Below are 22,326 nucleotides of genomic sequence, written 5' to 3' on the forward strand. Positions count from 1 at the left end.
TATATGTGAGGGAGCAGGCTGGTGTTGTACTTTGTTCTCTGGTTGAACTAGATGGACGTAAGTCTTTTTTCAACCCAAATAACTATGTAACTGTATACCTGGGGCTTCCTCAAGCCCCCTCTCGGGTGATCGCTGCAATGCCATCCTATTCCGTCTTCGCTTGCTACTGACCCTGGAAAATCTGTCAGTCAGGGCCAGTCGGCGCAGGTGCACTCCCCTGTCTTGCTCCCATCGCCGGGAGCATTCTGTGCCTGTGTAGTAGGATTTTCTGTTGCTAGTAGCGGGTGAACGGGAAGACAGAAGAGGATGGCAGGGAACGATCAGGCCGGAGCGGGCTGGAGAAAGCCCCAGGTATGTATATATTATTCCTGTGGCCTCATCTCAGGGTCACTTGAAGGCAGTGCTGGAAAAGGGTGTAGTTTTACTATTTGGCCACAGTGAGTTTGTGTTCATGCGACCTGTAAGCGTCCGGAAGGACGCTTACAGGAAGCACTATGAGGCTGGGAAAATCACAATGATCGCACTTGTTTCTCATAGAAGTAGTAGATCATTGCCGGGGCTTAGATCAACGAACGGGAATGGATTTTCCCATTCATTGATCTCCGGGCGAGCGGGCGGCGGCGTGCACAAGCGGCGGTAGCGCGGACAGCGGTGGTAGCGCGGGAGGTACGGATTTCTCCGTCCCTTGGTTTTATAAGGGTGGAAAAAGGGACGGAGAAATCCGGACCGCGGGGGGTAAAGTTGTTAAACGGACACATAAGCTAGGAATAAAAAAAAAAATCAGTTTTTACTTTCCTGGGACTTCTACCAGCCCCCTGCAGCTGTCCTGTGCCCTCACAGTCACTCACGGAGCCTCCGGTCCTCCACCGCCAGCTAGTTTAGTTTTCGCTGACAGGCCTAGTCGCGCGTATTTTTCCCAACAGTGTCCTGCGCCTGTGCAGGACGTTATTGAGGATGGGAACATAAAGAAGGATACGCGTGGCCAAGCCTGCGCAGGCGTAGAAAACCCGCCAACTCCATCAAAGCCAGTAACGAAAACAAAACTAGCTGGTGGCGGAGGACCAGAGTCTCCGCAAGTGACTGCGAGGGCACGGGACGGCTGCAGGGGGCTGGTAGAAGTCCCAGGAAAGTAAAAACTGATTTTTTTTTTATTCATGTCCCTTTAAAGGAGGACATCACAGATGAAGAACTCCCCAAAGTATAGAACAGAAACTACCAACAAAAGGAGAGCAGTCTACAAGTTACAGGAGCCATCTCTCTGCCAATACGTCTGCTACACTTACCTTTTCCCGCTCATCTGTTCCTTTAGCTTGCTGTACATTTCTAAGGCTGAAAAACAAACCGATGGCAAGAATGAAGCATGAGTTTAGGAATTACTGGTAAATGTAAAAGAAATTCTGCTTTCATTAAAGGAAAATGCCACAACATTTGTCAGTGTTGTGTGAGCCATATTGTAGTAATGTTATTTAAAGTTACCTTTCTATTTCAATCTGGAGTAAGTTAGCACTTTTTAAAATTCCAGAGCCTCGGACTTCCTTACTTTGCAACCACAGGAAGAATAAACGGTTTAGTGTGGAGGACACGCTTCTAATTCAATCTCCTGCATGATTAAAGGTGGCGATGCATCTCTCAACTTTGCGGGTGATCAACCAGACGATTTGATAATTATTATAGAATTACAATAAAATCAGTCACTGCGCATACTTCTTTTTCCCTGTAAATCATAAAAAGCACATAGTGCCCAAGACTGCTAAAATCAAATATAGCTAGCACCCTGTGCTGCACACCTAGGGGTAGTGCCACCACCTTATAGGGGAAATTTTAAGCAGGTCCCCCCTTCCGTGCGTGCACTCACCAGAAGAGCGTCTTGCTCAATTGCACATCAATTAGATCCACGCTCCTTTGCCAGCCAAGGGGACAAAGACAGGATGTCAAGCATAAGATCCATTTAATGAATAGATAGCATCTCGCAGGCACCCAGATACAAGTTACAGCTCCACCGCGGATATACGAAGCCACTCCCTCCTCTGTGTGTTCCTGCTTCCGGGTGACGTCACTGCGCTCCTCCGACTACGCCCTACGTGTTTCGTCACATTCCGTGACTCATTCCGGGGCTGGAGGATAGCAGCAACGTGTAACTTTTATCCGCATAGCTCCCCCTCCGCCGTGGCTCCGCCCGCAACCGACGCTCACTACAGTTGCTAGGATACACCAAGGTGTGCTGGCTCCGTCTCCGCTATGCGGATTACAACTTAAAATACATACAAGCAACAGTAAAAACATCTAAAAAACAATTCATAAGAACACATATTGTCAGTCCAGGGTTATTAACTACCCAGCGCTTTACATCAATGCAGCTACCTACCACTTCTCATACTACTAATGAATATTGCTCATAGAATCCTCATATCCCCACTAAAAATTGCACAAAATTCGTTAATATCAATAATAATTCCCACCCCATTACAATTAATTCATCCTATTCTGTGTAAATTCTCCACTAATACATTCACTACCACTCCATGAGCCAATAATTAGGATACGTACTACCTACTGTGTATCAGATCCCATCAACTCACCTTAAAGTGACAGTGCGTGCATCCTATTACTACCTGGTAGTATATCAACCACCTTCAAATCCCTAGCCACCATTTAAAGTGAAATTGTATCCTTTGTAACTGAAGTGCAATATGTACCACCTCCATGAACTATAGAGTGAAATACCCATTGCATGCATAATTAATCCTATATCAAGTGATAATGTGACAGCAGTGCAATATGTACCACCTCCATAAACTATAGAGTGAAGTGCCCATTACATGCATAATTCATCCTATATCAAGTGAAAATGCACCCCACAACCCCTTATACCTTTTAGCATGTCTCTGCATGTCTCTGCATACTCACCTTACCTAAATCCCTATTTAAAGGGACAGTGCACTAAATCTAAATTACTTATTCACCTATTCTAAAGTTACAAACCTCTAAATAGGGTGCTCCCTTAATTCCGTAATCACCTTTTAAAGTGACCCCCTTGTCATTATTACCACCTCATCCGACCACCACCTATAATATACAATTGATTGAAATATTCCCTAACTAGACATCAGTACCACCACCCTGAACATCTACTGCCTCCACATTCCATTATAACTCTACCAAAGTACATCCAACTTAAATATATATAATATATAAAACTTTATAAACACTCCCAACAACGTGATTCTAACTCCCATCCCTGCACAAATAATACCCCAATCCTAATTATTTGCAATATAACAATTGATGTCCAATTCTATATTCAAACCTCTCGGAGTGAAAGAGCCCAGTTTATGGATCCATTCAGTTTCCTTTCTACAAAGCTGCTGCAGTCTATTAGATCCGCGCCAATGCGACCGCACATGCTCAACTGCAACAACTTTCAAACATCCTGGATCACTATCATGCACTTCCAGAAAGTGGGCCGAGACACTATGCCACTTGAACCCCTTCCTAATATTGTACATATGTTGATAGATTCTTTTCTTTAGTGGCTGGGTAGTTCTTCCAACGTACTGAAGGCCACATCCACATATAAGGACATACACCACATACGTTGTGGCACAGGTCATAAATTGTCTTACTTTAAAATCGCGTTGATGGACATTTGACCTTATCACATCTGTGCTAGCACTCTGTGTTTCACTACATATACAGCAGCCTCTACACATATGGAAACCCGGTCTCTACCATAGAACCACCACCCGTCCGGGCGGGTCGACGCAGCTTGGCACCAACAAGTCCTTTAGATTCCCTTTGTTTCCACGTTTAATGCCCAGTATAAACAAGTGGAGAGGATATTTTGTAAACACTGGCCAGTATTACAACAGGATGCTCGATTGAATCTCATTGTTCCTGAAAAACCGAAATGTATTTATAAACGGGCACCGAATCGAAAGGACTTGTTGGTGCCAAGCTGCGTCGACCCGCCCGGACGGGTGGTGGTTCCATGGCAGAGACCGGGTTTCCATATGTGTATACTAGCAGAAAAAAAGAGAGTTGGCTCTTGGGTGCATGAAAAGATTAAAAAAACTTTTATTTAGTTAGAAAAACATCTGTAGAAACATACAAAACATCAAAATAACATAATAGAAATATATAAGAACAGGTAGCTCAAATAACCACAACAATTGCTTTCAGGAACTTAATGAGGCTGCAGTCCTCAAAAAAATCAAAAGGGGCCCAGAAAAAGCACCAGAAGGTTATCTGCAACAGCATGGATTCTAGTGGCCAGCAACAGAATTGGTTAGTCCGGAGAGCACTTGATGCAAAGCAAATGACCTGATGAAGCAACAACAGATGGAGTATGGTGTTTGTAAGGCATCTGTGTCATTCAGACAACACATATCACTTCGTTGTATCAGCAGTTAGTAGGGCAAAGCAAGCATGCATGTAGTCCTAGTGTCCCTCAATCGCAGGGGTAAATATCACTTCGTTGTATCAGCAGTTAGTAGGGCAAAGCTAGCATGCATGCAGTCCTAGTGTCCCTCAATCGCAGGGGTAAATGATGAAAGGTGCTTGACATGAGGCAAATAGCCAGATGAGAAAACAGCAAATGGGATATGATGTTTGTTGAACAGCAGTGTCATTCAAACAGCACGTATCACTTCATTGTATCAGCAGTTAGTATGGAAGAGCAAGCAAGCATGCACTCCACAATGTCCCTCAATCGCAGGGACAGATGATGATATGCACTTGATATAAAGCAAATGGCAGGTATAAGCAGCATGAAGCCAATGCACACAGATAGATCACTGCTGAGCGGCTCAGGTGCAAGCGAGTGCCCAAAGCCGCTCAGCAGTGATCTATCTGTGTGCATTGGCTTCATGCTGCTTATACCTGCCATTTGCTTTATATCAAGTGCATATCATCATCTGTCCCTGCGATTGAGGGACATTGTGGAGTGCATGCTTGCTTGCTCTTCCATACTAACTGCTGATACAATGAAGTGATACGTGCTGCTTGAATGACACTGCTGTTCAACAAACATCATATCCCATTTGCTGTTTTCTCATCTGGCTATTTGCCTCATGTCAAGCACCTTTCATCATTTACCCCTGCGATTGAGGGACACTAGGACTGCATGCATGCTAGCTTTGCCCTACTAACTGCTGATACAACGAATTTATATTTACCCCTGCGATTGAGGGACACTAGGACTACATGCATGCTTGCTTTGCCCTACTAACTGCTGATACAACGAAGTGATATGTGTTGTCTGAATGACACAGATGCCTTACAAACACCATACTCCATCTGTTGTTGCTTCATCAGGTCATTTGCTTTGCATCAAGTGCTCTCCGGACTAACCAATTCTGTTGCTGGCCACTAGAATCCATGCTGTTGCAGATAACCTTCTGGTGCTTTTTCTGGGCCCCTTTTGATTTTTTTGAGGACTGCAGCCTCATTAAGTTCCTGAAAGCAATTGTTGTGGTTATTTGAGCTACCTGTTCTTATATATTTCTATTATGTTATTTTGATGTTTTGTATGTTTCTACAGATGTTTTTCTAACTAAATAAAAGTTTTTTTAATCTTTTCATGCACCCAAGAGCCAACTCTCTTTTTTCTGCTAGTATACATATTTCGTTGGCAGGTTGCATGAAAATTGTGATTATGAATTCATGGACAAGTTTATGGAACCATTTTCTCCCCATGTGCACCAACTTTTCCCACATTTGAGCTATTTGACATTTTTCCATATGTGTAGAGGCTGCTGTATATGTAGTGAAACACAGAGTGCTAGCACAGATGTGATAAGGTCAAATGTCCATCAACGCGATTTTAAAGTAAGACAATTTATGACCTGTGCCACAACGTATGTGGTGTATGTCCTTATATGTGGATGTGGCCTTCAGTACGTTGGAAGAACTACCCAGCCACTAAAGAAAAGAATCTATCAACATATGTACAATATTAGGAAGGGGTTCAAGTGGCATAGTGTCTCGGCCCACTTTCTGGAAGTGCATGATAGTGATCCAGGATGTTTGAAAGTTGTTGCAGTTGAGCATGTGCGGTCGCATTGGCGCGGATCTAATAGACTGCAGCAGCTTTGTAGAAAGGAAACTGAATGGATCCATAAACTGGGCTCTTTCACTCCGAGAGGTTTGAATATAGAATTGGACATCAATTGTTATATTGCAAATAATTAGGATTGGGGTATTATTTGTGCAGGGATGGGAGTTAGAATCACGTTGTTGGGAGTGTTTATAAAGTTTTATATATTATATATATTTAAGTTGGATGTACTTTGGTAGAGTTATAATGGAATGTGGAGGCAGTAGATGTTCAGGGTGGTGGTACTGATGTCTAGTTAGGGAATATTTCAATCAATTGTATATTATAGGTGGTGGTCGGATGAGGTGGTAATAATGACAAGGGGGTCACTTTAAAAGGTGATTACGGAATTAAGGGAGCACCCTATTTAGAGGTTTGTAACTTTAGAATAGGTGAATAAGTAATTTAGATTTAGTGCACTGTCACTTTAAATAGGGATTTAGGTAAGGTGAGTATGCAGAGACATGCAGAGACATGCTAAAAGGTATAAGGGGTTGTGGGGTGCATTTTCACTTGATATAGGATGAATTATGCATGTAATGGGCACTTCACTCTATAGTTTATGGAGGTGGTACATATTGCACTGCTGTCACATTATCACTTGATATAGGATTAATTATGCATGCAATGGGTATTTCACTCTATAGTTCATGGAGGTGGTACATATTGCACTTCAGTTACAAAGGATACAATTTCACTTTAAATGGTGGCTAGGGATTTGAAGGTGGTTGATATACTACCAGGTAGTAATAGGATGCACGCACTGTCACTTTAAGGTGAGTTGATGGGATCTGATACACAGTAGGTAGTACGTATCCTAATTATTGGCTCATGGAGTGGTAGTGAATGTATTAGTGGAGAATTTACACAGAATAGGATGAATTAATTGTAATGGGGTGGGAATTATTATTGATATTAACGAATTTTGTGCAATTTTTAGTGGGGATATGAGGATTCTATGAGCAATATTCATTAGTAGTATGAGAAGTGGTAGGTAGCTGCATTGATGTAAAGCGCTGGGTAGTTAATAACCCTGGACTGACAATATGTGTTCTTATGAATTGTTTTTTAGATGTTTTTACTGTTGCTTGTATGTATTTTAAGTTGTAATCCGCATAGCGGAGACGGAGCCAGCACACCTTGGTGTATCCTAGCAACTGTAGTGAGCGTCGGTTGCGGGCGGAGCCACGGCGGAGGGGGAGCTATGCGGATAAAAGTTACACGTTGCTGCTATCCTCCAGCCCCTGAATGAGTCACGGAATGTGACGAAACGCGTAGGGCGTAGTCGGAGGAGCGCAGTGACGTCACCCGGAAGCAGGAACACACAGAGGAGGGAGTGGCTTCGTATATCCGCGGTGGAGCTGTAACTTGTATCTGTGTGCCTGCGAGATGCTATCTATTCATTAAATGGATCTTATGCTTGACATCCTGTCTTTGTCCCCTTGGCTGGCAAAGGAGCGTGGATCTAATTGATGTGCAATTGAGCAAGACGCTCTTCTGGTGAGTGCACGCACGGAAGGGGGGACCTGCTTAAAATTTCCCCTATAAGGTGGTGGCATTACCCCCAGGTGTGCAGCACAGGGTGCTAGCTATATTTGATTTTAGCAGTACTGGGCACTATGTGCTTTTTATGATTTACAGGGAAAAAAGAAGTATGCGCAGTGACTGATTTTATTGTGATTGATAGAGGTGGAGTGAACCTTCTGGACTGCGATCCCCTGTCTTTGTGAGTTAGTTATACCACTGGAGCGCAGTATTCCCCTTGAGAATTATTATAGAATTGGACGAAAATCAGTGCCGCCAAGAGCATGCCCAATCGACGGGCTGAAATTGGTCGCATGTATCAATTAGACATGCTGCAAGATGTCGGGCCGCCGTGGTCAATCGGGTGCGCAGTGGTAACGGCGAGTGATATCGGGACAAGAGACAAACTCAAACAAAACTCCTGGTGCTGCCCTCTAGTGTATAAATGAACCCCGTTTGTACAGTTACACATTATCTGCCCTATGTCACCCATTGCACGGTGCCCATCCATCTTCCATTTGCACACCTCGACGGCGCATGGCGGGAAGAGGAAGAACTGGAAGATGGATGGTAATCGTGCGGTGGGCGACATAGGACAGGTAATGTATACACGCATATGGGGGGCACATATATACATTAGGGGGTCAGAGGAAAGGTTGTGGATGCAATGGATTCGACTGATTCCTGAGAGATTTCATGCTAAAGTCGATCGGGAATCGGCATACTGTGTATGGGCAGCCAACTGATCTCTCTCTAAACAGGTTCAATCAGAGAGAGACTTGTCTCTTAGTCGAATCTGCCCATCATTGCCGGATGTATGGCTACCTTTAGGCTGCTTACACACAGGGACGTTACGCTCCCCCAACGCACAGCAATGTAACACAAGTGGGCTGTTCACACAGCCCACGTTGCGTTACATGCAACGCTGCACGTTCTCCCGAAAGTGCAGCATGCTACGGCGTTAGAGCGGCTATAGCCGCGTTAGACTGTTTGCACATGCTCAGTGGGGGGCAGAGAGGAGGCGGGGAGAGCCAGCTACAGTAGCCGCGCACATGGCTACTTAATATTCACTGCACTGGCGGCAGCTGATTGGCCAGCGGGACCACGTGATGCGTAGTGTCTTGCTCGGCATCACGTGGTCCCGCCGGCCAATCAGCGCCACTCTGGGAGACCTTATAGGGATCGAGCCGCCTAACGCGGCTCACTCTACTGTCCTATCTTGCAGCACCATACGTTTTGTTAGGTGCACGTTATGCGACCTTAACGTGGCACCTAACGCAACGTCTTGGTGTGCAAGTAGCCTTAAGCATGAGTTTTAATCCTTGAAAACGAGTCAGATGGTTTTAGCTGTTCATTTTATGCCGTGTTTAATGCTTGACCAGAGGTCCCCAAACGTTTTGGGTCGAGGGCCGGGTCAACATACAGATAGCTGGGGGGCCGGAGTATACATAAAATGATGTAGAAGTCTTTGCTGGCCAGACAGTGAAGCATACGCAGGTGACAACCTGCATTCCAATTGGACAGCAGTGTCACCTGATCTGGAATTTGATTGGAAACCAGCGAATGACTGCTTTCTGGCTTCCATGTGGATGGGTGGTGCCAGCACTGCTATTCTGTATGCGGAGCACCAATATTTAAAGATGTAGCTGACCTAATCTATAAGTAATACATTTTTTGTGTGGAGGGCCAGTATAAAAGCCTCAGGGGGCCACATTCGGCCCGCGGGCCTTAGTTTGAGGACCACTGCTTTAAACTATAAAAGAAATTAGATGGCAAAACCACTTTAAATAGTTGCTTATACTGGCAACCCTGACTTGTGAGCATAACACCTTCAAACATCTTTCATCTTCACCCTACAACCCAGATTGGCTCCAGGAGTTGCCTTGTTTTTTTTTTCCAGCACAATTAGTATGTAATTATAAATTATCTCTGTTTTACTGATCCGCCTACAGCTATAAAGTATTCTAAGGAAAATGCTCTATCAGAGCACTTGTCTTACACATTCACTATCACAGGATTTTCTATACACTTCTATCTTTTACTTCTATTTGCTCTAGTTAACTCCTCAGCAAACTAATGTCAGGTTCCACCAGTTATAAAGTGACCCAGTTCTAGGCCTGTAACCTCACACTGTCAGCGTTAGCACAGCAACCCTCATCTTCTGTCATGAAGCTGCAGGCCGGGTCATCTTCTGGTCCAATATTTTCACCTTGGATAATTGGAGGCAGGAAGCTCGCGGCCACACAGTGAAGGCGCCTGACGCTACCTCTAACAAAGCACAGACTGTTACTTTTTCCTCCTTAATTAACACATCCCCTCCGGGCCCCTGAAGCACAATGCAAGCTTCGCACCCGGGGGTACCAGGCTAATGTACGGAGCTGGTCATCAGTGGAAGGAGCTCAGCCGCTAAATTACGCTCATCAACTGTATTTAGCTTGATCGGTGAGCATCCCTAACAAAATTATTTTGCTGGCGTTGCAAAGTTTGGTGAACAGTTTTTAGTCTGATGCCCTTTTTTGAGAAAAGGTAATCACTGCTTGTTTCAGGGCTTAGTGTAGTTAATGTATGTTAGTGTTACCAGAGAATAAGTGTAATAGTAGATTTAGTATAAGAGTTAAGGTGGAACTCTCAGTAAAGCTGTAAAGTACCAGCATTAGCGAGAACCTGAAATGGCTCATTGTGCCTAATTTATACTTACCTGGGGCTTCCTCCAGCCCCATGAGGAACATGGGCTCCCTTGCAGTCCTCCCTGGCTGCTCTGTTGTCCAAGGATCGCCTCCAGTATCTTCTTCAGTCGTGCCCCCATCGCGCTCCCATGGCCGGGCTTGCAAAAACACCAACACTGGCCCCAAATGAAGATACCGGAGGCGATCCTGGGAGAATGGAGCGGCCGTGGAGGACGGTGTGGGAGTCTATGATCCTCATGGGGCTGGAGGAAGCCCAGGTAAGTATAAATAAGGCACTGTGTACCGTCTCAGGTACACTTTAATGAGCAACTTGGTTTGGGTCTCCTCCTCCCCACCCCTTAATTTTTTTGTCCTCTAAGCCTCTATAATGCTTAGAGTGATATCAAACTTTTGCCAAGTCTAGACACATGTGCAGTTCTTAGGGTGTTCTTGCTTCCCAGATGATACTGTGACCTTTATTTTGGTAAGTTGTCCACTCCAGCGAAATTTCTCCACTGCCAAATATTTGCTATTTGGAGACGTGATTTGGTAATTTTGGTTATGCTCCATAACTTTAGGAAGAGTATTTTCTTCCCAACTCAGAGCTATTTCTGACCTAGATATGTAATAGTGAAGCATGGTGGAGTTTTCTTGTAAGTTTGGGGCTGCATTTCTGCAAATGGAGTTGGTGATAATGACAGGATTAATCCTACTAATATTATGAAAGCGAAAGTTTAACTGTTTGTTACTCAATCACACAAAAATGGCTTGATTTTCTAGGGGAATATTTAATTGCCGCCATTCTTGCACTGTTATTGGCACAAGCCTCAAACCTGGTACAGTTAGTAAATGGGTGACTGGGGTTCAAATTCAAGCTGATACCTATCACGTTTGGAACATCCTACCTGCCGAGTTCCTTCAAAAGAATGTCTAAGTGTGCCAGGAAAAACTGATACTCCTTTGAAGGCAGAGTAGTCATGCCAAATATTGATTTGATTTCTCTTCTGCTCATTCACTTTGCATAGTTACTTGATAGAAAATAAACGATCAACGCTTTATTTATGAAAGCATTCTTAAAGCATTATTTCACGCCTGCCTAAAACCCTTGCACAGTGCTCCATTTTTATATATACACATACATGCTGCCACTCACCTGGAAGGCACAGCTGCAGCTTATCAACCACTGTAGCAATATTTCTCTGTTGTACTCTGCATCTGATGGTTTCCTCTGTCTTCGCAATGACCTGAAAAATACATATATAATTAGTCCAGAGCACACAAAAGCCTGATGCAGGAAGTGACCGTAAATCTGCCGTTAGCAGGCAGCGCAAGGCAATTTTACTGGTACTAGCACCAGGGGAGAGCAGAACGTGATATGCTAATATTGCAGCGCATGACACTGGGGGGAAAGCATGCATTGCTACGCTAAGGCTAGGTCCACACATGTCCGTTCAGGATCGGATCCGGTTTTAACGGAACAGTGTTTTTTTTTTGTTTTTTTTTTCTAAAAAAAACCCCAGAGGCTAAGGTGTAGCCACAGGAGATGCTGAACAAGCTTGAAGCAGATCAGATGTATCTGACATTATTGTTAGATCTGACAAGATTAGCTGCATGCTTGGTGTTATTCAGACACTACAGCAGCCAAAGGGCTGCCAGGCAACTGGTATTGTTTAAAGGGGCAGTATGGTTAAATTCTTCATTTTAAGTCCCTTTAACATGAAGATTTGTATGTGTAGCAATGTTAATAATAAGTATTATGGCTGATGAAAAGTATTTTGTACACTGATAGTACATATATATATAGCTAAGGAGTCACATCGGGAAGATGTACCTATCTGACGCCGATTCAGCATAAACCATTGTGTGATAGGAGGCACTGTAACTGCTCTCCATGTTGCCGTTATATCTCTCCCCCCTCTGGTCCGCTCAGATGGGTTTATCCCAACTTGTAACTGCCGAATTCCGACTCGAGCTCTTTGCTGGCTGCAGCCGCCGTGCCTGTACAGCGCAGGACAGCGCTGTACGGCTCTATAGGTCCACGCTGCTCACTAAGGACCCCTGATTTGAAGCTGGCACAGCTACGGACACCTATTGTTGTCCGTTGCTGTGGTAACCAGCTTCAAATCAGGGGTCCTTAGTGAGCAGCGTGGACCTATAGAGCCGTACAGCGCTGTCCTGCGCTGTACAGGCACGGCGGCTGCAGCCAGCAAAGAGCTCGAGTCGGAATTCGGCAGTTACAAGTTGGGATAAACCCATCTGAGCGGACCAGAGGGGGGAGAGATATAACGGCAACATGGAGAGCAGTTACAGTGCCTCCTATCACACAATGGTTTATGCTGAATCGGCGTCAGATAGGTAAAGCTTCCCGACGTGACTCCTAGCTATATATATATGTACTATCAGTGTACAAAATACTTTTCATCAGCCATAATACTTATTATTAACATTGCTACACATACAAATCTTCATGTTAAAGGGACTTAAAATGAAGAATTTAGCCATAGTACCCCTTTAAGAGGAAATAAATATGACAGCCTCTACAGGTCCTTCTTAAAAAAATACCATATTGTGATAAAGTTCATTATTTTCTGTAATGTACTGATAAACATTAGACTTTAATATATAGCAGTGGCTGAATGGAGTTCTGGTTAAGGGCACTGCCTTTGACATGGGAGACCAGGGTTCGAATCCTGGCTAGGGTCGGTACCTATTCAGTAAGGAGTTCAAGGCTAGACTTCCTAACACTGCAGGGTGGCCTCTTGAGCGCGTCCCAGTGGCTGCAGCTCTTGAGCGCTTTGAGTCCGACAGGAGAAAAGCGCTATATAAATGTTCAGATTATTATTATATTATTATATATTTTAGATTCATTACACACAACTGAAGTAGTTCAAGCCTTTTATTGTTTTAATATTGATGATTTTGGCATACAGCTCATGAAAACCCCAAATTCCTATCTCAAAAAATTAGCATATCATGAAAAGGTTCTCTAAACGAGCTATTAACCTAATCATCTGAATCAACTAATTAACTCTAAACTACCTGCAAAAGATTCCTGAGGCTTTTAAAAACTCCCAGCCTGGTTCATTACTCAAAACCGCAATCATGGGTAAGACTGACGACCTGACTGCTGTCCAAAAGGCCATCATTGACACCCAGAAGCAAGAGGGTAAGACACAGAAAGAAATTTCTGAACGAATAGGCTGTTCCCAGAGTGCAGTATCAAGGCACCTCAGTGGGAAGTCTGTGGGAAGGAAAAAGTGAGGCAGAAAACGCTGCACAACGAGAAGAGGTGACTGGACCCTGAGGAAGATTGTGGAGAAGGACCGATTCCAGACCTTGGGGGACCTGCGGAAGCAGTGGACGGAGTCTGGAGTAGAAACATCCAGAGCCACCGTGTACAGGCGTGTGCAGGAAATGGGCTACAGGTGCCACATTCCCCAGGTCAAGCCACTTTTGAACCAGAAACAGCGGCAGAAGCACCTGACCTGGGCTACAGAGAAGCAGCACTGGGCTGTTGCTCAGTGGTCCAAAGTACTTTTTTCGGATGAAAGCAACTTTTGCATGTCATTCGGAAATCAAGGTGCCAGAGTCTGGAGGAAGACTGGGGAGAGGGAAATGCCAAAATGCCTGAAGTCCAGTGTCAAGTACCCACAATCAGTGATGGTCTGGGTGCCATGTCAGCTGGTGGTGTTGGTCCACTGTGTTTTATTCAAGGGCAGGGTCAATGCAGCTAGCTATCAGGAGATTTTAGAGCACTTCATGTTTCCATCTGTTGAAAAGCTTTATGGAGATGAAGATTTCATTTTTCAGCACGACCTGGCACCTGCTCACAGTGCCAAAACCACTGGTAAATGGTTTACTGACCATGGTATTACTGTGCTCAATTGGCCTGCCAACTCTCCTGACCTGAACCCCATGAGATTCTTTGGGATATTGTGAAGAGAAAGTTGAGATACGCAAGACCCAACACTCTGGATGAGCTTAAGGCCGCTATCGAAGCATCCTGGGCCTCCATAACACCTGAGCAGTGCCACAGGCTGATTGCCTCCATGCCACGCCGCATTGAAGCAGTCATTTCTGCAAAAGGATTCCCGAAGTATTGAGTGCATAACTGAACATAATTATTTGAAGGTTGACTTTTTTTTGTTTTTAAACACACTTCTTTTATTAGTCGGATGAAATATGCTAATTTTTGAGATAGGAATTTTGGGTTTTTATGAGCTGTATGCCAAAATCATCAATATTAAAACAATAAAAGGCTTAAACTACTTCAGTTGTGTGTAATGAATCTAAAATATATGAAAGTCCAATGTTTATCAGTACATTACAGAAAATAATGAACTTTATCACAATATGCTATTTTTTTGAGAAGGACCTGTATATACTTCTCATTACAGGTGTCCTCTGTCCACTCTAGAGGTTTACAAAGGCTCCACAAAACAGAAAATGATCTGGCGTATAAAACGTCAGAAGAAAACTCCCTGTTGTTCTAGGCCTATAATCCTTCCAATATTAAATCAGTTAGGGTTCTTAGGGCTTGATGCACGTAAGAGTGGTAATATTGCCATGCACAGACAGCAGACAGCAATTTTACCCTTACTACCACGAGTTATGCTATTAGCTAGACCTGCGGTACTCGAGTAGCAGGACCATTGCAATGAGCATTACAGGACCATTGCTACGAGCATTACGGTAACATGCGCATTACCGTAGGAGCAGTTGCATTACTCAAGTACTGTGGGTAAAGCTAATAGTGTACTGCTAGTGAAAGTAATGGTAATATTGTGATGCGCTGTCTGTGTACACCAATATTACCATGGTTACGTGCATCTACTCTTTAGGGTTTATAAGCACCACATTTTGGTGATAGCATAACGTACCTACAACTACCTATGGTATGCTTCAGATCCATTGAAATGTACTCAGGAGGCCAGTATACATCTCAGCCATACAATGCATAGAAGTAGTAAATCTGACTTGGAGATCTGCTGATCCTTCCTTGAGCCCACCGTTGCTGCCCAGGAGCCTCTTCTTGTTTGTGGGCTCTGTCCTGTTCACGTGCAGGTGCAGCTGTACTGTGCAAGCATATATACAGTCCATGCATGCCCAGTAGGATAAAGCGACTTGTGCACAGAGATAAAAGCCGTGCACAAGCAGCTTCGCTGTACTGGGCATGTGCAGGTTTGTACTTGTGCATGTGTAGTACAGTTGTGCTCGAACACTGATGGGAGCACCGCCATGAGAACATAATCATCAAGCTCTTTTTGAATATATTTAGGGGGTTCCCTGTGCTAAAACAGAGGGTTTGAGAAGAATGGGGAAGCCTCTGGAGCAGTCTTTCCTAACCTTTTCACCCTGGAGGAACCCTTCAAATAATTTTTCGATCTCAGGAAACAACTGTACTGGCAAATGGAGTGGGTCATTATTAAGCAAGTGGCACACAGTCTTTAAAAGAAGGTGTGCCTAAAAACTTTTTTATTGTATCAGCCTCCCTGTTAAGCCCCCCATTTTTTATTCCTCCGCTAGTGCTCTCTATTATAGTAGCCTTTGTTACTGTTTCTTATTATAGTTCCTTGCTATAATACAGTTTTTTATTACTGTGATCCATGTTATATTGTTCCCCAGTTTAGCCCTTCTTTTTATAGAGGGGCCAAGGAGGTACTTATTCACCCCCCCCCCCCCCCCAACTGAGGTCAGTCTAACCAGAAGATGAAATGCCTGGGAACCCTTGCAATGCCCTCAAGTAAGCCTGCTCTGGACCATCCAGAGGCTTACCTTTACGGAGGTGGGTGTTTAACTTTTATATCAATTAAGGTAAGCTTAAATAAATACATTTGACATAAAAATACTTGTAGAGTTGTTGAATTGTATATCTAACTTTTTCTTCCCAAATACAGGAATTCCCCGACTTATGAACGCCCGCCAATATGAACCGCCGCAATCAGGGCTGTGGAGTCGGTACAAAAACCTTCCGACTCCAACTCCTCAGTTTATGAAACCACGACTCCGGGTAACCAAAATGGCCCCGACTCCGTCTCCTCGACTCCTTAGTCCAGGTATGTCAAACCGGTCCTACGAGGGCCGAGATCCTCACACATTTTTGATACAGCTCAAATGAATTGTTGGGTCTGAATCAGGAAAGGTGTGGTCCATCAGGTAGAGAACACATTCCTCTCTTTCTCAGTCCATCCTAAACCCTCCAAAACGATCCAGCACAGCTCTTTTAATCAGAAGATTATTTTATTGGATCATAAAAATACAAATATTAAAGCTGCATAGTGGCTACGGTCCACCGTTTCGGACCATCACAGTCCTTGTTCACGCCACACAGCCAAATGAACAACTGCAGACATGCTCTTTATATAGTCAAAGCTCCAACAGGGCAACCAATCAGAGGAACCTATGCAAATGACTGGACCTGATGGGGAACTACAGGGCTTGTCCACAAAGGGTACCGCCCTCCCACTCCATTGGTCAAACATTTTGAAATGTATGATGTCACAGCAGGAACATAAACACATAAATAGAAACATTTCTAACTCTGATCTATGGCACCTGTTGAATATCTAAAAAGATCCTGGGAGGAATCCAGGGCATCCTGATGCAGAGGGCATGGGTTTGGATGTGTCAAATACAGTATAAAACTGTAAACGAACAAACACCGAGCGCTGCCCGCCGTCACCATGGCAACCACCGTCACATGACAACCAATGCGGAAGGACGTATGCAATGATGCCTATACTGGCGTCCTATTGCCACCGCGATGCGGAAAAACAGACGCATAGTATGCGTATAAAAATACGAAACAGACACAAACAAAAATACGCATGCCCAGTGCTATCAATAGATGACCTGGACTCCACCCATAAAATAACACCCCTAGTTCAATAATGCATGGTAAAAATGTGCAAAAGAACCTATGATACATAAGTGACAAATAAGAAGGGGACCCAAAGGACACCCCCCACCCCCAAACAACAGACCCAGAGCCATATAACATCTACCACACAAAATTTAAGTCGTATTCCTTATTTAGTCCCCCACGACCAATAGTCCCTAATTCCCTAATCCAGCGCGCCTCTCTTTTTAACAATTCTCTACCCCTATCACCCCTAAACCCACGGGGCACCCCATCAATAACTTGGACTCTGAGCTGACTAACATCATGTCTAAATTGGACAAAATGCTCTGAGACTGCATGATCTAAGCTTCTACCTCTAATATTGGATTTGTGTTTGGAAACACGATCTTTGAGCTCCTGTGTGGTTTTTCCCACGTAACAGCTGCCACATGGACATTTAAGCATATAAACAACAAAGCGTGAACAACAAGAAAAGCGACCTCTAATCGCATATCTCTTACCAGAGGAAGGGTGAGAAAAAAACATCACCTCTAATAATGCTATGGCACATGTGGCAGCTGAGACAAGGGAAGGTACCACACACGCGGGGCACCTGTATATTAGATCCACGGTTAGGGTCAGAGTGAACCAGCCTGGATCTTAAAGAGGGGGCCCTTCTGTAGGAAAATAAGGGAGGCTGCTGGAATTCAGGAACATGTGGGAGGGAATCTTTAAACCTAAACCCTGGCATGGATCTGGCCCTCCAGGCCTGGAGTTTGACACATGTGCCTTAGTCTAATATTTAACAGGGCTGTGGATTTTGTACAAAAATTGCCCGACTCCCCAGTTTATGAAACCCCGACTCCGGATGCCCAAAATTGCCCCGAATCCGACTCCGACTCCTGGCCGCAATGTCAGGGACTCACTGCATTGTCTCCTGTGTGCACCCTTCTTCACTGCAACTCTAGTGTCGGCTTCTGTTGATGATGCGATCAGCAGAAGCCGGCACTAGAGGCGCATAAAAGGAGAGAAGAGGTCCGTGATCGGTGCCGGGGCCGCGGATTAGGTGAGCCAAGCTGCCGATTCTGATAGTTGTACATCGGAGAGCAGGAGACACACATGGGGGATTGGGAGACACATGGGGAGAGAACAGAGGATAGATGGGGACACAATAATTGGGGGAGAACATCTACAAGATGTTCCTGGGCCAACAGGTTTAGTATACTGTATATTGTTAAGTATATATTTTCTTTTCCCCTAGTTTTTGCCCTGTAAGTCTAGGTATGTCTTATACACTGAAAAATATGATAAATACTTTTTCAATTCACCTACAGAAGGGTAAAAGATGCTTAAGAGAATGGCATAGGATATCCATTCCTGATTTCGGTAAAGGCCTGAAGACATGCTGGATTTTATATGAAAGAGGAATAAATATTAACATTCCTTACCTCCTTCCCAGCATCCTGAAATCTTCGGTTGGTATCCGTAACCTGGACCTTTAAAGAGAAGAAAAAATGTATTTTGCTTTGGTCAGGGAAATAAGCAAAGGCTGCCCTAATGTAACTGCTCACCCTTGTAATCAGATCATGATTCATGAGAAACTCTGCACAAAGCTGGGCAAATTCAAATTAACTCTACAGATTGAACTTGAACTTTTGACCACCAAACCCCTTTGTTGCTTTTAATTACTTATGACAGCTCGAACTAACAGATTCCGTGGCAAACTTCTCAAATTTACTTGGGATTTTTGAACTCTTCTTGTCCCTGCGGGTCTTGTCAAACAATTCAAATCATTGACCCAATTGGCCACTGTTCCCCTTTTTTGATAACCTCAATGAGGTCTATGCTCCATTCATTGTCCGCGAGAGATGGCGATGGCATTTCTCTTGTAATTAAACATTCATACTTTGCTGAATGCAAACATTGGGTGGCTGATTCACATCAAAAGTGGAAATCTACAAACCCCAGCAAGTTTTTTTTTTTGTTCCATGCTGCAGGTGCAGCCAGAGCGTGACCTCATATTTTCCCACATATTGAGTGACCCATTAGGTCATTGTAATAAGGAAGCGCATTCGGGTGGATTGGAAATCTCATTAATTTCGGGACAATGATGTTCAATGACCTCATTGACGCTGCGTTTTGTCCCCTGTTATCTGAATATCATTTAGATAATGCTTTACCAATCACAGGCTCTGCTGAACTGCGCTCGACCTGTCTGCTGCCCACATTCAAGCGCTGCAAACGTGTAAAAGGAGCTAAAAGGGCTGCAACAGGATGACCTCTGCTGAAGATCCCGACACGTCTCCAGAAGACGAAGTGCTATCTTCCCCAAAGCTAACATACTAAGCACAGCTACTAGCTACAGAACGTGCAGGACTGGAAATCCTAGTTACGGTAAGATATTGACAGAGGCACTTTTGCTGGCTAAAGACGCTTTAACAGTTGCTCCTGCTATAGCCTGATGAAGCAGGCATAGACCAGAGAAACGCGTTGCAATTTTGGTGCTAAGAATAAAGTGAATTTTCTGTCAATTAATTGACTGTTCTGAGTTTATTTGGAGGAGGTAAATCCACCACTACCTCCCTTCTTAACCATTTAAGGAGCTAGGCCTTAAAGGGAACTGAAACTGAGAAGGATATGGATTTTTCCTTTTAAAATAATACCAGTTGCCTGACTCTCCTGCTAATCCAGTGTTTCTAATACTTTTAGCCACAGCCCCTCAACAAGCATGCAGATCAGGTGCTCTGACTGAAGTCAGACTGGATTAGCTGCATGCTTGTTTCAGGTGTGAGAGCCAGATACTACTTAAGCAAATTGATCAGCAGGAGAGTCAGGCAACTGGTATAGTTTAAAAGAAAACATCCATATCCCTCTCAGCTTAGGTTCCCTTTAAACCCCCCTAAAGACCAGGCCCTTTTTTGCTGCACTGAGTGGCGATCGGACTCCTCTCCTATTTTTGTCCCTAAGGGGACATGCCGCCAGAGGTGTCCGATTGCTGCTGCACTTGATTGTTTTTTTTTTGTTTTTTTTGGCCTCATACCGTGTTTCCCTGAAAATAAAACACTGTCTTATATAAATTTTTGCTCCAAAAGATGTGCTAGGGCTTATTTTCAGAGGATGTCTTATTTTGGGGCGAAACACTGGTAGTTTTCCTATACAAAATGTATATACTGCATGCCATGCTGAAACACAAGCAGCATGCACAGAGCTTGTGGTTTGCAGATAGTGGCTCTCACTTACAAGAAATTGATTCTGCTGCTCATATGGGTAAAGCCTCATAGACACGAGGAACAAAACTGCGGGCAACAGACAAAAAAAAAAAAAAAGCAGCGACAGCTCGTCGCCAGGTCCCTCTGTGCAGCACAGGGGCGGACTGACAACTCATGGCGCCCCCGGGCAATAGGAGATTATGGGGCCCCCATACCAGTGTTTCCCACCTTTCAAGTTATATTTCTACAGATTAAGATATAATAATTTACTGACAACAGTAAATATGTTATATTTTATACTGATAAAAACCCCTGTGCCGCGCATAGCGCGGCGCGCCAAAAAATGGGTGTGGTCACGCAACAGAATATGGGTGGGGCAAAATATACATGACCTTAGCAGTGGTGTAAAAGGTCTGCCGGGGAAGTTTGAACTCTGCCATAGTGTTTCCCCGCAAAATACATGTAATCTGACAGCATTTCACCGAAAATCCATGCAATTTGGCAGAGGTTCTTCCAAAATACAGATAATATGGCAGTCGTTCCCCCAAAATAGACGTTATCTGGCAGCAGCGGTTCCCCCAAATACACATAATTTTGCAGCGGCTCCACAAAATATGCATAATCTGGCAGCGGATCACCGAAAATACATGTAGCAGCAGTGGTTCCCCCAAAATACACAGAATCTGGAAGCAGCAGTTGCCCCATTATACACAATCTGGCAGCGGTTCCCCAAAAATTCACATAATCTGGCAGCAGTTTCTCAAAATACACTTAATCTTGCAGCCGCAGTTCCCCAAAAATAGTTAATATGGCAGCAGTTCCCCCAAAATAAGTGCCCCCAGTATAGGTAACCAGGTCAAAAGGTATCCCCAGTGGAAGTAACCAGGTCTATAGGTTTTCCCAGTGCAGGTATCCAGGTCTATAGGTGTCCCCAGTATAAGTAGCCTAGTCTACAGGTGTCCCCAGAATAGATAACCAGGTCTATAGATGTCCCCATTTAAAGAGACTCTGAAGCGAGAATAAATCTCGCTTCAGAGCTCATAAATAGCAGGGGCACGTGTGCCCCTGCTAAAACGCCGCTATCCCGCGGCTAAACGGGGGTCCCTTCACCCCCAACCCACCCCCCGCAAAAGTGTGTCGTAGAAAGGTCGCAGAATTTCCCTTCCTGGAGGCAGGGCTAACGGCTGCAGCCCTGCCTCCAGTCGCGTCTGTCAGCGGCGCATCGCCGCCTCTCCCCCGCCCCTCTCAGTGAAGGAAGACTGAGAGGGGCGGGGGAGAGGCGGAGATACGCGCTGACAGACGCGCGTGGGGCAGGGCTGCGGCGGTTAGCCCTGCCCCAACCAGGAAGCGATCCCCGGGTGTATCGAGGGGGATTTGGGGGTGAAGGGACCCCCGTTAAGCCGCGCTATAGCGGCGTTTTAGCAGGGGCACACATGCCCCTGCTATTTATGAGGTCTGAAGCGAGATTTATTCTCGCTTCAGACTCTCTTTAAGATAGCCAGGTCTATAGATGTCCCCGGTTAAGATAGCCAGGTCTATAGGTGTCCCCAGTATAGGTAGCCAGGTCTACAGGTGTCTCCAGAATAGGTAGCCATGCCTATTGGTGTCCCCAGTACAGATAGCCAGGTCTATAGATGTCTCCTGTATAGATAGCCAGGTCTATAGGTGTCTCCTGTATAGATAGCCAGGTCTATAGGTGTCTCCTGTATAGATAGCCAGGTCTTTAGGTGTCCCCAGTATATGTAGCCAGGTGTATAGGTGTCCCCAGTAAAGCCAGGTCTATAGGTGCCCCCAGTATATACAGCCAGGTCTATAGGTGCCCCCAGTATATATAGCTAGGTCTATAAGTGCCCCCAGTATATGTAGTCAGGTGTATAAGTGCCCCCAGTATATGCAGCCAGGTGTATAGGTCTCCCCAGTATATGCAGCCAGGTGTATAGGTGTCCCCAGTATATACAGCCAGGTCTACAGGTGCCCCCAGTATATGTAGCT

At 44.6% G+C, this 22,326-nt stretch overlaps 1 protein-coding gene across 6 annotated transcripts in view; it reads right to left on the reverse strand.

Annotated features, from left to right (window-relative positions):
• EXOC6 (exocyst complex component 6) overlaps window positions 1-22,326 on the reverse strand; it is a 386,110-nt gene that overhangs the window by 244,243 nt on the left and 119,541 nt on the right. For 5 of the 6 annotated variants that reach the window (XM_068258178.1, XM_068258176.1, XM_068258180.1 and 2 more), the window contains exons 3-5: window positions 18,574-18,621; window positions 11,438-11,528; window positions 1,284-1,329 (exon numbers count right to left, since the gene is read on the reverse strand). In XM_068258178.1, coding sequence (XP_068114279.1) covers window positions 1,284-1,329; window positions 11,438-11,528; window positions 18,574-18,621 — 185 coding nt within the window. Of the gene's footprint in view, window positions 1-1,283; window positions 1,330-11,437; window positions 11,529-12,115; window positions 12,279-18,573; window positions 18,622-22,326 lie in introns of those variants that run through there. The other variant, XM_068258181.1, reaches the window with a different exon arrangement.

This window comes from Hyperolius riggenbachi, chromosome 10, assembly GCF_040937935.1.
Source record: "Hyperolius riggenbachi isolate aHypRig1 chromosome 10, aHypRig1.pri, whole genome shotgun sequence".
NCBI classification, from domain to species: Eukaryota; Metazoa; Chordata; class Amphibia; order Anura; family Hyperoliidae; genus Hyperolius; species Hyperolius riggenbachi.